This window comes from Macaca nemestrina, chromosome 1, assembly GCF_043159975.1.
Source record: "Macaca nemestrina isolate mMacNem1 chromosome 1, mMacNem.hap1, whole genome shotgun sequence".
Taxonomy (NCBI): Eukaryota; Metazoa; Chordata; class Mammalia; order Primates; family Cercopithecidae; genus Macaca; species Macaca nemestrina.
This window is the reverse complement of record NC_092125.1, coordinates 143,919,135-143,934,135: the sequence shown is the minus strand read 5'-3', so window position 1 is coordinate 143,934,135 and position 15,001 is coordinate 143,919,135. Positions and strand designations below refer to the sequence as shown.

The window sequence follows — 15,001 nt, the reverse complement described above, 5'->3', positions numbered from 1 at the left end:
CATGCATTCTCTCTTTCCCAAATTGCAATTTTTTGAGTCGGCTGGACATTCTTACAGCTTAATATTCTTTTCAACAAACTGAAGCATTGGTAGAAGGATGGTGGTTCTCAATGTAATATTTTGTGTGAAACGCTAGCAAACCTAAACAATTATTTTACTATTAAACACTTCTGTATTTTTTTATCTCTCTCTGAAGGAATAGTTTTTATAAAAGCTTAGCAAAATTTCCATTACATTCATTCATATTAATCTATACATACAGTCTAGAATATGTGTAGAAAAAGAAGGGGGAAACAAGACAGGAATTTCTTTCATACTTCCTCGTTCTTATCTTTCTGCTTCTCATACACAGACTGATACAATCTTTGGGGACATCTAACTCAAGATTGAGTCTGAGAAGGTGATATACTTCCCAGATCGATGACTGATTCTCCCAGAATCCAGTGAGAGAATTGCTAATTTTTTTTTTTTTTTTTTTTTTTTTGAGACAAAGTTTTGCTCTTGTCACCCATGTTGAAGTGCAGTGGCATGATCTCGGCTTACTGCAACCTCCACCTCCTGGGTTCAAGCAATTCTCCTACCTCAGCCTCCCAAGTACCTGGAATTACAGGCGCTCACCACGCCCAGCTAATTTTTGTATTTTTAGTCCAGACAGGGTTTCACCATGTTGGCCAGGCTGGTTTCAAACTCCTGATCTCAGGTGATCCACCCGCCTCGGCCTCACAAAGTGCTTGGATTACAGTTGTGAGTCACTGCGGCTGGCTGCTAATTTTTTAAAACACATGAATGTTCCCTAAATATTTATTTTCTTGTGAGTTGTTCTATGACCTGAAAAACCACTGTTTTATGTCATAACTTAGACATGATGAACAAAGTCAGATATTTCATTTTTCCAATATATGAGCTAAGAATAAAATCTTGGTGCTGGAATTGAACGTTGTATTCTCCAGGCAGAGGAAATGGACATTTATTGGATGTTACTGATGCTTTCCTTGCAGTAATGATATTATGAAAGCTCTTTGAGTAATATAATTTGAAAATATTATTTCTGTGTTTCAGGTCATGCAAGACAAGATAATCTGCCTTCCCAAAAGAGTGCAGCCTGCTCAGAACCACTCTTCCCTTTCGAATGTCTCTCAAGCAGTTGCCAGTACCACTCCACTGCCTCCACCTAAACCATCTCCTGCTAACCCCATCACTGTGGAGATGAAAGGCCTGAAGACAGATTTGGACCTTCAGCAGTACAGCTTTATAAACCAGATGTGTTATGAGCGAGCCCTCCACTGGTATGCCAAGTATTTCCCTTACCTTGTCCTCATCCATACCTTGGTCTTTATGCTCTGCAGTAACTTTTGGTTCAAATTCCCTGGCTCCAGCTCCAAAATAGAACATTTCATCTCCATTCTGGGGAAGTGTTTTGATTCTCCTTGGACCACACGGGCTTTATCTGAAGTGTCTGGGGAGGACTCAGAAGAAAAGGACAACAGGAAGAACAACATGAACAGGTCCAACACCACCCAATCTGGTCCAGAAGGCAGCCTGGTCAACTCTCAGTCTTTAAAGTCCATTCCTGAGAAGTTTGTGGTTGATAAATCCACTGCAGGGGCTCTGGATAAAAAGGAGGGTGAGCAGGCGAAGGCCTTATTTGAGAAGGTGAAGAAGTTCAGGCTGCATGTGGAAGAAGGTGATATTCTATATGCCATGTATGTTCGCCAGACTGTACTTAAGGTTATCAAATTCCTAATCATCATTGCATATAATAGTGCTCTGGTTTCCAAGGTCCAGTTTACAGTGGACTGTAATGTGGACATTCAGGACATGACTGGATATAAAAACTTTTCTTGCAATCATACCATGGCACACTTGTTCTCAAAACTGTCCTTTTGCTATCTGTGCTTTGTTAGTATCTATGGATTGACGTGCCTTTATACCTTATACTGGCTGTTCTACCGTTCTCTACGGGAATATTCCTTTGAGTATGTCCGGCAGGAGACTGGAATTGATGATATTCCAGATGTGAAAAATGACTTTGCTTTTATGCTTCATATGATAGATCAGTATGACCCTCTCTATTCCAAGAGATTTGCAGTGTTCCTGTCTGAAGTCAGTGAAAACAAATTAAAGCAGCTGAACTTAAATAACGAATGGACTCCTGATAAACTGAGGCAGAAGCTACAGACAAATGCCCATAATCGACTGGAATTGCCCCTTATCATGCTCTCTGGCCTTCCAGACACTGTTTTTGAAATCACAGAGTTGCAATCTCTAAAACTTGAAATCATTAAGAACGTAATGATACCTGCCACCATTGCACAGCTAGACAATCTTCAAGAGCTCTCTCTGCACCAATGTTCTGTCAAAATCCACAGTGCGGCGCTCTCTTTCCTGAAGGAAAACCTCAAGGTCTTGAGCGTCAAGTTTGATGACATGAGGGAACTCCCCCCCTGGATGTATGGGCTCCGAAATCTGGAAGAGCTGTACCTAGTTGGCTCTCTAAGTCATGATATTTCCAGAAATGTCACCCTTGAGTCTCTGCGGGATCTCAAAAGCCTTAAAATTCTCTCTATCAAAAGCAATGTTTCCAAAATCCCTCAGGCAGTGGTTGATGTTTCCAGCCATCTCCAGAAGATGTGCATACATAATGATGGCACCAAGCTGGTGATGCTCAACAACTTAAAGAAGATGACCAATCTGACAGAGCTGGAGTTGGTCCACTGTGACCTGGAGCGTATTCCTCATGCCGTGTTCAGCCTACTCAGCCTCCAGGAATTGGACCTGAAGGAAAACAATCTGAAATCTATAGAAGAAATCGTTAGCTTTCAGCACTTGAGAAAGTTGACAGTGCTAAAACTGTGGCATAACAGCATCACTTACATCCCAGAGCATATAAAGAAACTCACCAGCCTGGAACGCCTGTCCTTTAGTCACAATAAAATAGAGGTGCTGCCTTCCCACCTCTTCCTATGCAACAAGATCCGATACTTGGACTTATCGTACAATGACATTCGATTTATCCCACCTGAAATCGGAGTTCTACAAAGTTTACAGTATTTTTCCATCACGTGTAATAAAGTGGAAAGCCTTCCAGATGAACTCTACTTCTGCAAGAAACTTAAAACTCTGAAGATTGGGAAAAACAGCCTATCTGTACTTTCACCGAAAATTGGAAATTTACTATTTCTTTCCTACTTAGATGTAAAAGGTAATCACTTTGAAATCCTCCCTCCTGAACTGGGTGACTGTCGGGCTCTGAAGCGAGCTGGTTTAGTTGTGGAAGATGCTCTGTTTGAAACTCTGCCTTCTGATGTCCGGGAGCAAATGAAAACAGAATAACTTATTTTTCGTTAAAGTTTGACTGAAACACGCTTCTACCAAATACAGTATGAATAATTAGGTAGTCTTAATGCCTTTCCTATTTTATTTTTTTTTCCTTTTCACACAAAACAAAATGTACACAAAGATTGCGTAAGGAGTATGTATTTTTAATAAAAATTTAATTGTATTTTTTCAATATTAATATTTTAAAGTTTTATTTGTCTTGAAACACAATGTATCTATTATCTACTGACAGAAAGAGATGGTTCCATTTGGTTTTTTGTTTTTGTTTTTTAGTTCATTCTTGTGGAAAGGAGGGAATTATAAGTTGCATGCTTTGTGGCATTTTTTAAATAGAGGAAGATATTTTGCCAAGGCCATTTTTAACTTGTTTACACCTGTACAGGTTTCTTATTTTTGTTTTCATTGTGTGTGTATCAAGGAATCTGTGCTAGTTATTTTAATACCAGCTGCCTTCTCCATTGGCCAAGACCTTCATTCAGTGGAACTTCACATAAGTGCATTGTCATAGAGTATTTTAAATGTTCCCCTGCCTCCAACAAAACCCTAAATTGTATTATTTCATATACCTGACAGTTCTTGTTATCCTTAGGCAAGGTTTTTGTGAGTGAAGAAAATAATCTTTAGTGGCTGGTATGTTTGAATTAGTCCTTTATCATTTAACTTATTTGCATTTTACCAACATTTTAAAAATATTTAAAACCTAAATACAGAGGCTCCTCCCACCTTAATCTCAATACTGCTATGTAGTACTGGTGAACAACCTTGGAGAACCTAGATTTATTTTAATATTCTAGTAGGTAATTACATTTAAAAATCATAGAATTAGAAGCCTGGTTTTTGAGTAATTTAATCATCTTTCATATCTTGATATGCAGCTGCATCAGATGGAAAACAAATTTACTAAAGCACCCTGTTAAAGAGCTGGTGTGCTCCAGTGAGGCCCTCTCCTTTTCTCAGCACAGTGTGGCAGTGATAATCTATTCAAACTTTGCCTGTTGCACAAAATAATCCAGTTATATATACAGTCAGCCTTCCGTACTTGTGGGTTCTGCATCTGTGGATTCCACCAACTGTAGATGGAAAATATTCAAAAAGAAAGTCGTGTCTGTGCTGAATATGTACAGACTTTTTCCTTGTCATTATTCCCTAAACAATACAGTGTAACAACTATTTAAATAGCATTTACATTGTTTTAGGTATTATAAATTACCTAGAAATAATTTAAAGTATATGGGAGGATGTGCATAGGTTATATGCAATTTCTGCACCATTTTATATCGAGGATTTGAACATCTTCAGATTTTGGTGTCCGAGGGCATCCTGAAATCAATTCCCCATGATACTGAGGGATAACTGGATATTAATCGATTTCCCTCAAGCCTGCCCTTGCTGTGAATACTAGTGCTACAAGCACGGGAACTCCATCTGCTCTCTGGCTTAAAATACGTATCTCATCTAAAATCGTTCGTTGAAGTGTGAATACATTGCTAAGTGGTTGTTGCTTAGCAATAATTTTTGCCTGACCATCAGCAGAGCTTTTATTTACCTTTGTACTTAAAATCCAACATAGCATGGGCTCTTGGGCAAAGTATTTCACTGACTATTAAGCATGTAGAACAGGAAAATGAAATACACTATTTGTGCCCTTGACCCAGAACCAGAACCATTGATTATGAGAACTTTGTTTTATGTACCAAATTCATATTGACCATTTTCTGAGCTCTGGACTGATCATAGTAAGTTTTGTGACTTAACAATGAAAGAAAGTAGAAAGATGCTTTGGGTTTTCCAAATGTTGTTTTTTAAAATTGCTCCTTGGGTGAATTGACCCAATGCTACTTTGACTCGTATACAGAAACCAATGATGGAAATTGCTCCTCAGAAATGTGTGCCTCATTTGTGTTTTCAACTTTACAATACATCATGGGGTGAAGCATTAGGGAAAGAGATTCTTTTGATTTGTTTAATAATCTAATTATACAGACCAAAGTGTTTTTAAGTTTCTGCTCTATGTTAATGTTTTAGAATGGTGATTTTGCTGATTAATTTAGACCCGAAATTGAAATAATGTGCTCACAATAATAACATGGTTATAGTTCTTGTATGATAAAGTATTCAATTTCAGAATATTGTTGGAATCCTGAGTTTGAACAGTGTGTTGTATTTAGAAACATAGCCCTATCTGTTTTAAACAAATAATTTGTTGGCCGATTGTCCATGGTTGAGCATGACAAAAATACCTTGTTGAAAGGCAAGCTTAGGTAACTGCTGGCAAAACACCGGGTGCACTATTTTTCTGGATAAAATTTATAGGTATTTTCTATATTACCCTTCAAAAGGGATCTCTTCAGGTTAAAAATCACGCTTATGCTGAAGTCTTTATCTGGTGTTAACTAAAAATCTCATATGGGTTCGTAACTGAGGTCACTAATAATTCATTTTTATCACTTGTAAAAATTTGCTCAAAATTCCAAAAAATATTGATTTGGTTTTTAATGATTTTGCAAGCTGACCCCCAACCTAAGTTTTGATAACATTTAGTAAGTCAGTATAGCTCTGTGACTTCATGCTATGACTAAGAAGGAAAATTCAGATATTCCTATTAGATTTTATAAACCTTCAGAAGTCTCAAACTTAATTTTGAGTCTAAATTTTCTGACACTGGCCCTTTTTAATATTGTAAGTTTTTGTTCACTTAAGTAAAAAACATTTAATTACTATTTAGCCTTTAAATGGGAAACTCAGGTAATGAACTGCTGACTTTTCTAAAGTTCTTTAACTGATCAATTCAGTATAGAGGGATATTTATCTAATCACTTTCTGTATTTTACAAGTGCTCTTTCTAAAAAGGAATAACTAGTATAGCTCTATTTCCCCAATCTCTATAGGACTCGTGAGAAATTGCTTGTGTAAATATAAAAGCACCATATGTGTTCTTAACTCCTATGGCTGCTTGAAGCTCATGATGGATAAGTCTTTTTGTCAGTTTTAATTGTTAAGTACAGAACAAACAGTTGTTTGGTGATGGCCTGGTTGAAAGAGAGCATATAAGTATATCCCAATAGAACTCGCCAAAGAAGACCACACCTCAGAAACTATTGCATTTTCTTGTTATGTGTTGGGTTTGATTTGTTTTTTTTTTAATACAGCTCTTTTAATATAAAGATTCTTGATACAATGAAATCTCTTATTTCAAATGTAAGTTTTTCTTATTCTTCACCCACCCCTCCCCCTGCCATTGTATTTCCCATCTATTTAAAGGAGTTTCAACAATATACATTGCATCATATGCAGTAGGTACTGCTTTTTCAGAAAGACTTGGAAAACACACCTGCTATGAGTATTTTGTTCAGATGTAGCCATTTACCTGGCTCTCAAGTCGTCTTTGTGGAGAGGGTCTTAGACAAAAATCTTCCTTGTATTTACTTGGGGTAAGTGAAGTCCAAATTCTTACAGTATACTATTTCAGGATTTCTGATACTAAAAAAGAAAAAACAAAATCATTATATCTCTTATTAACACTTCCCCCAAGAAGGGTTGTGCTGTTATTTATTTTCTATTATAAGAAAAGTTCATTCTTTAAGTAGTTTCTTTTACCCTCTAATCTAATTTCATACCAAATACCTGATCAATAGAAATGATTTATTTCAACAGCAAACATTCCTAATCCATCGTTATAAAAAGTGTCAGCAGTACTTAGTAGTGAACAGATAAGGTCAATTTCAATATAATTCCACTTTGCTTTTAGAGACTAAATTAAGATTCAATTAACATTCTTCTATGAATTCTGAATGTGATAATGTGATTCAAACAGTCACATTGTTAGTAGGATCTTAGTAACTCAGGATAGCGTTCCATACTAACCTCAAGTGAGCAAAACAAATTATCTAAACAGTTTGGTTCTTAGGAGACTGCCTAAAAGATCAAGAAAATTTTCTCATCTTTTCTTTTTACTTAGAAACATTGCAAGAAAACTTGGATAGTCTTCACCAGACCTGCCATGATTTTATAAGATTTAGGCCTCAGTGACATGCTTCTGAAAGTTTCCTGCCAGCCATCTAAACTAAGCATCCACTCATTCCATCTTCCCAAAGTCACTCACCGATAAAGGTAGCATCCTTAAGCTCATTTTTGAAAGGTGGAGGAGGATCTCCCCCTGCCCGAAGGAATTTTTTTATCAGAATACCTTGAAAGGGGGGTATATACATTTGGAAAACTTAATTTCTTGGCTGTGTTTGATAACAGTTCCTATGCATGGTTTTTAATGTGATGGAAATTTGTTTCTTTCTTTGGAATACCTCTCTCCACCCCCAACTTTATTCTTCCTCTTTAATGAATATTTTTATTGGAGTTCAAACTCCATGCCTTATGCGCTCATTCAGTTTTCTTTTTGCCCTTTGTTTACTCTGTCTGTATGTATGTCAAATGCTGGCAAAACTGAACTGTCAAGAAAATGCTTGAAAGTTGATTTGTCATAGTGCAAACTCATGATAAAATGTCTTAATGTTATTTGGATATGTAGTACATAGAAACAGAAAAATAAAGTCATTTTTATAACTTAAAATAGAGATTTGTCCCTTTCTTACTCATTTTTAGAAATCATGTTTATCGTTTGCATTTCTTAAACTATTACTAAGGCTGCCTTTTCTCTGCAGGAAATAAGCTGCATGCATTCTTTCACTTTGTGTAGAGCTAGTTTCTGTAATTGTGACTAATTATTTCCTTCCTTAATTCACTCTACTGTATCTACCTAAGGTGCCCCTGGAGTTTCATTTGGGTAATTAGTGCCTTAATATGTAATCTGGAGTGCAATTTCTATGCATTTGCCAAATCAGATTGTACAATGGCTGTCCAGCTTAGCTTTCAGTAAATAGTCTTATAGTAATGACTGTGGTTACTTAAAGGAATCGGCATGATCCTGCACAGCTAGGAGGCCTCCTCTAATTAGCCACATTCACTCCAGGCTTAGGGAAGCCCTCTACAAGGAAACTTTATGACCACTTATGCATAAGAAATGATGGGTAATTTTCAAAGTTAAATAGTCACTTTACATATTTTTATTAATAATAGTGTTTATTTTACTGATCATCAGCCCTCTGGAGAAGGATTGTTGAGATAAGGAAGGGTGGTGAGTGTGATGGGAGAGGCTATGTAAGTGTGAGTAGCAGAAATTAGAAGAGATCATGTGAGAGCTCTGGAGAAATTCTGGAGACAAGAGCTAGGGAATGCAATAGATAAGAGACATCTAGCAATTTCAGTGCAATATGCACGTACAGAAAAAACTCTGCCCGCTGCCATTCTCCACTGTCCCATCTTCTAGTCCTTTCACTTACACAGTATTGAGATAAATTCTGAAAATTTTTAAATTCGTTTAGTTATTAGTTACTATTGGCTAGCAACATAAACTTTTCATTTGGGTAGAGAAGTAAATGCATAAAAAGGAAGTTATTAAAGTTCATTTGAGACTCAGTGGAGTATTTATACTGTCAGAGCACAAGGCCCGCATATTTCTGAATGTAAGTTTGAATGTCATCCTAAATTTGCAAGTAGGAAAAAAGTGAAAGCTGTTCATTAGCTACATAAGTTTGTGTGAGCATAGATATTTGAATGCAGACTATACTGTAGGTTTCACATTTAAACATATTTGAACACATTTAAGGACAAATAAAATAGTTATATGATCAGGCATATCATAAGTGATAGAATATTCTCAGAGTTTGAATATTTTGCATGAAAGATACAAGGTAGGCAATGATGTTATCAAACATGTAAACCAAATTGGCCGTTACGATTATTTTAATCCATGGATTTTTCTGTTATAAAGTTTGAGAATAAGTAGAAAATGGGCTTTTTTCAATCCTTTACAGAGTTAATTTTATTTCAACTCGAGTTACATCTAGACTTTTGCCATTAAAAAATAAATACTGTTTGGTTCAAGTCTTATTAGTCTCAGGTAACAGATGTTTCAGGAAAAATGACACAAAAAGAGGCAACCTCTAAGTTTTACATTTTTTATCTCCTCCACAGTTATTCTACTCCCCAGCAGTGATGCTGATATGGCAAAAATATATATATAGCATTTCTTCACTTTGAATTGGGGAATTTCTTGGGATTTCATTGTAATTTAACATAGACTATGTGTGACAATTTTGTTAAAATCATACTCTAATATTCAGACAGCTTAAAAATCTTTCTTAGGCCGGGCGCGGTGGCTCACGCCTGTAATCCCAGCACTTTGGGAGGCCGAGGCGGGCGGATCACAAGGTCAGGAGATCGAGACCACGGTGAAACCCCGTCTCTACTAAAAATACAAAAAATTAGCCGGGGGGCGCCTGTAGTCCCAGCTACTCGGGAGGCTGAGGCAGGAGAATGGCGTGAACCCGGGAGGCGGAGCTTGCAGTGAGCCGAGATCGCGCCACTGCACTCCAGCCTGGGCGACAGAGCGAGACTCCGTCTCAAAAAAAAAAAAAAAAAATCTTTCTTAGGATGATTTAGTCCAAGAACAATGAAAACCAAAGCAAAAATAGGAAGATGTACTCCATATGCATTTGAGTAATAAATGTCCACAAGCTTATGAAATAATGAGTTCTGTTCATGTCTATTGAGCTGTATGTATAAATTATATCTTCATAATTTAAATTTCTTTATGAAAAGTAGTTTGTCAGAGTTGCCACTGTTAACAAAATTCTAAAAGGCCATGTACAACAATGATCTCAAAATGAAAACGAAGTTTTATTTAATGGGTACAGGGCATTTCTGTGAGCCTTTCCAACAGGAAGTCAATTTGTTCAAAATTAGAAGACTATTTTTTCTGAACTCTCCCCCAGGTTCTAACCTCTGGTGGTGTGACTCAGACTTTCCTGGTAATCACACGTTGAGCCTTAACAATATCAGCATGCTAACAGATTTAGTAGTTTTATGCATCTAGAAACAAAGACAGGATGTTGACAGCCTTAAGTGATGAAGTATTTAAAATAAATTCATACTTGTAAAATTAAAAACTAGAGATTCAGCTTTAGTCAAAACAACCCAATCTAAACATTTAACTACGTAAATATTTTCTTAAGTCCAGGTAACCTCTCAAAGAAACCGATTTCATGTCAAATGGGAAATACAAAGAATGTCAGATTAAACACCTGGTTTATATTAAATAAGGCTGTCATTTGTTGGGGGGTAAGGGGAGAGTGGAGCTTAGAAAGCAGACTCCTGATAAGGAGTACTTAACACACTTTCTAAAATTCATAGTGATCTGTTGCCCTTCAAATTCTACCAACTTTAAAATAATCAAATCTCAAGTACAGCAAACCAGCTAGGTAATTATTTTCAGGTAACTTTCCCTAACTCAGAAACTGCTAGTGACTATTAAGTGCTTCAGTTATAAATCTGATCAAGAACTTGCATCGAAAATGTCAGAAAGTTAACTTCAAAATCTTACGGGAAAAACTGATAATGACATGCTCCATCCCCGCCCCCACCGCCCCCCGCCCCCTCCCCACCCGCTGAACCATATCCTGCGTGGATATTCTTAATAGCACTGCACTACACTATGGTAAACAACTCTAAGACAAAAGTTGCATTCTGGATTGTTTTCAAATATTTAGAATCGTTTTTTTCTTATATATACAGGGAGGGAAAAAAAATTATACAAAAATGTATCCAGGATTCTACAAATGCTTTAAGTAGGCTCAATAATAAAGAAGTTATACTTACTCTGTTTATGTACTTTGATCAGACAGGGACACGCAGAGTGTTGGATATTCATAGAAACGCCCTTTCGGTGGCCGGGCGCGGTGGCTCAAGCCTGTAATCCCAGCACTTTGGGAGGCCGAGACGGGTGGATCACGAGGTCAGGACATCCAGACCATCCTGGCTGACACGGTGAAACCCCGTCTCTACTAAAAAATACAAAAAACTAGCCGGGAGAAGTGGCGGGCGCCTGTAGTCCCAGCTACTCGGGAGGCTGAGGCAGGAGAATGGCGTAAACCTGGGAGGTGGAGCTTGCAGTGAGCTGAAATCCGGCCACTGCACTCCAGTCTGGGAGACAGCGAGATTCCGTCTCAAAAAAAAAAAAAAGAAAAAAGAAAGAAATGCCCTTTCTTTTTTTATTGTTTTTTTTTATTTATTATTATTATTATTATACTTTAAGTTCTAGGGTACATGTGCATAACTTGCATGTTTGTTACATATGTATACTTGTGCCATGTTGCTGTGCTGCACCCATCAACTGGTCAGCACCCATCAACTCGTCATTTACATCAGGTATAACTCCCAATGCAATCCCTCCCCCCTCCCCCCCCCCTCCCCCCTCCCGATGATAGGCCCCAGTGTGTGATGTTCCCCTTCCTGAGTCCAAGTGATCTCATTGTTCAGTTCCCACCTATGAGTGAGAACATGCGGTGTTTGGTTTTCTGTTCTTGTGATAGTTTGCTAAGAATGATGGTTTCCAGCTGCATCCATGTCCCTACAAAGGACACAAACTCATCCTTTTTGATGGCTGCATAGTATTCCATGGTGTATATGTGCCACATTTTCTTAATCCAGTCTGTCACTGATGGACATTTGGGTTGATTCCAAGTCTTTGCTATTGTGAATAGTGCCGCAATAAACATACGTGTGCATGTGTCTTTATAGCAGCATGATTTATAATCCTTTGGGTATATACCCAGTAATGGGATGGCTGGGTCATATGGTACATCTAGTTCTAGATCCTTGAGGAATCGCCATACTGTTTTCCATAATGGTTGAATTAGTTTACAATCCCACTAACAGTGTAAAAGTGTTCCTATTTCTCCACATCCTCTCCAGCACCTGTTGTTTCCTGACTTTTTAATGATCGCCATTCTAACTGGTGTGAGATGGTATCTCATTGAAGAAATGCCCTTTCTATCGTCAGTTCCGTCCGTCCAAATCCAATCTAGGGCCCTGCATGTATTAAAATCCATGAGACTTTTTAAAGCATTTTAAAGACTTATTTAGATTTTCTCTTAACACTTTCTACCTGCCCCATTATTTAGGACACTTACCATTTGGATTATGTTGTTTTAGGACTTATCATATCTTTCCTTCCAAAGTTGGAGGCCCAGTGAGTGCAGGAACCAAGACTTCTTTATCTCTGTATTTCTCTGTGGTGCTTACCATTGTGACTTGTACCCAGTTGGCTCTAAAAAAAAAACACTGAATTAATCAAAAGGCCTAACTCTGTTAACTGAGGCCCTTAGAATGTGAGGGACCATCATCTCTGTTCAAATTCACTCCTAGGTACATGAGTTTTTTAGGACTACCATGACAAAGTACCACAAACTGGGTGGCTTAAACAGAAATTTATTGCCTCAGTTCTAAAGCACGATGTTTGCAGCCGGGTTGGTTCCTTCCAAGGACTGTAAGGAAGAGTTTATTGCGTCCCTCTCTCCTCATCTTTGATAGTTTGCTGGCAATCATTGATGATCCTTCATTTGTGGATGCATTACCTCCATCTCTGCCTTTATCTTCATATGACATTCTCCCCGTGTGTATCTATCTCTATGTCAAAATGCCACCGGGGCCTATCATGGGGAGGGGGGAGGGAAGAGGGGGGAGGGATCGCATTGGGAGTTATACCTGATGTAAATGACGAGTTGATGGGTGCTGACGAGTTGATGGGTGCAGCACACCAACATGGCACAAATATACATATGTAACAAACCTGCACGTTATGCACATGTACCCTAGAACTTAAAGTATAATAATAATAATAAATAAATAAAAAAGAAAAAAAAAGAACATAGTAATACACCCTTATGACTTCATCTTAACTTGATAATCTGCAAAGACCATGTTTCCAAATAAGGTCATATTCACAGGTCCTGAGAGGTAGGACTTTAACATCTTTTGTGGGGATGGAATTCAATCCATAACACTAGGTGAGATTCTTCTCTTTCTTGATGAAGCTCTTAAATTCTAGGTTTATTACAAACAGAGATTTTGGAGCCATTGAAGAGTAGTTAGTCCAGAGGTTTTCAAATAATGTTCCAAGAAGCTCTGACTCTCCAACAAAGTATCTTGGAAAGACTCGGGGAGTGAACAGGGCTTCTGGTTTTATATCTGTTCCAATTAATATTTCCATGTAACGAACCAGCCCAAAACTTAGCGGTGTAAAGCAACTACATTATGACACTCAGATTCTGTAGGTAAGGAATCTGGCACAGCAAAGACCTCTTATTTATGCTCCATGATGTGTGGAACCTCAGTTGGCAAGACTTAATGGCTGGGAGCTACAGTCATCTGGAGGCATCTTCACTCCCAAGTCTGGCATTTGATTCTAGCTGTTGGCAGGAACCTCAGCTGGGGCTATCGGCCAGAGCAAACCTCCCCATCCAGCCTGGGCTTCCTCCCAGCATGACAGCTGCAGGGCAGTCAGGCATCTTACATGATAACTTAGGGTCCAAAACAAGTGTTCCAAAAGACACAAAGGATGCTGCATCATCTGTCATGGCCTGTCCTCGAAAGTCACATTCCTCACTTCTGCCATACTCTTATTAGTTAAAACAGTCATAAATCTTGCCCCGTTTTGGAGCAGAGGCAGAGAAGACACAGAACCCACCTTTCAATGGGAGAAGTGCCAGTGTCACATCTTAAGAATATGTGGAACAGGAGGTATCGTTGTAGCCATCTATGAAAAATACAGTCTGTCACACAATCTCACACCAAATTTTTCAACCATGGAGCAGCACTTTTAAATGTTTTACATGTAAGGACCTCTAACTCTTTAGTGTTTGCTAACACTTATAGATAAGAAATATAGGATGCATAGAGGCCAAGAAACACTCATGAATTTCATACATTCAGCATATCCAGCAATTATTATAGAAAAGCAGAAAATTGACAAACCTAGTGTTTTCATTTCTCCTTTTCTTTGGGCAAGCCGGGAGAGCCTGGCAGAATACATATTATGAAATAGCTGCAAGAAAGCCATCATTTCATATTATTGCCTCTTTAAAATCATTATCCTTTTGACAAGATTTCAATGAGGCACTTTTACAAATTTTGATTAACACTCTTGCTTCTCCTAGTGTAAGCCAAAGTTTCCTAAATGCTCAGAGATGGGTGTGTACACACACCCCTTGTCTGTGACTTACACGAATGAATAAGAGGAAATGTCTCATCAGTCTCTGTGGTGAAAATGTGGAGAGACCAGGGGTGGGGCCTTAGCCAAACCCCTGAGCTTCCGGTTTTTATCCCAACAGAGAAGTGTACTCAGGGCCCTAGCTTCCTGCCCTCCCCAGCCTGACCCTAGTGAAGGTTACAAACCCTCCCAGCGACTGCAGTACCGGCAGTGAGAGCAGGTCTCTAGGCTTCTGCCTCCTTGCTTTGTGGCAGCCTTCTCAGTTGGGTCACATCATTCTTCTAGATCAGGAGGAACACTTAAGGGTTGGAAAAAGTTTTCTAGGAAATAATTACTCATGAGCAAAGGGACCAGAAAAGTCCCAGAGATGTTCTCCAGCAGACAATTTAAACTAATGACTCGCTGCTGGGCAGCCTGCCCTATAATGGCTGATGTAAACTGTGTCTATGTAATGCTGTATTAAGGTCTGCGTTCACCCTCCAGCCTACTAAATCTCCAAACCAATTCATTGAGGGCTTGCATCACTCCTTAAGATTTAGATGAAATTGGCTGTACCCCCAA

At 38.4% G+C, this 15,001-nt stretch overlaps 1 protein-coding gene across 4 annotated transcripts in view; it reads left to right on the top strand.

Annotated features, from left to right (window-relative positions):
* Positions 1-7,701, top strand: part of LOC105482822 (leucine rich repeat containing 8 VRAC subunit C) — a 104,132-nt gene extending 96,431 nt beyond the window's left edge. For 3 of the 4 annotated variants that reach the window (XM_024793107.2, XM_011743171.3, XM_011743174.3), the window contains one exon: positions 1,060-3,511. In XM_024793107.2, the coding sequence (XP_024648875.1) occupies positions 1,060-3,333 (2,274 nt within the window). In that variant the 3' untranslated portion in view covers positions 3,334-3,511. Of the gene's footprint in view, positions 1-1,059; positions 3,512-7,297 lie in introns of those variants that run through there. The other variant, XM_011743173.3, reaches the window with a different exon arrangement.
* The last annotated feature ends 7,300 nt before the right edge of the window (positions 7,702-15,001 follow it).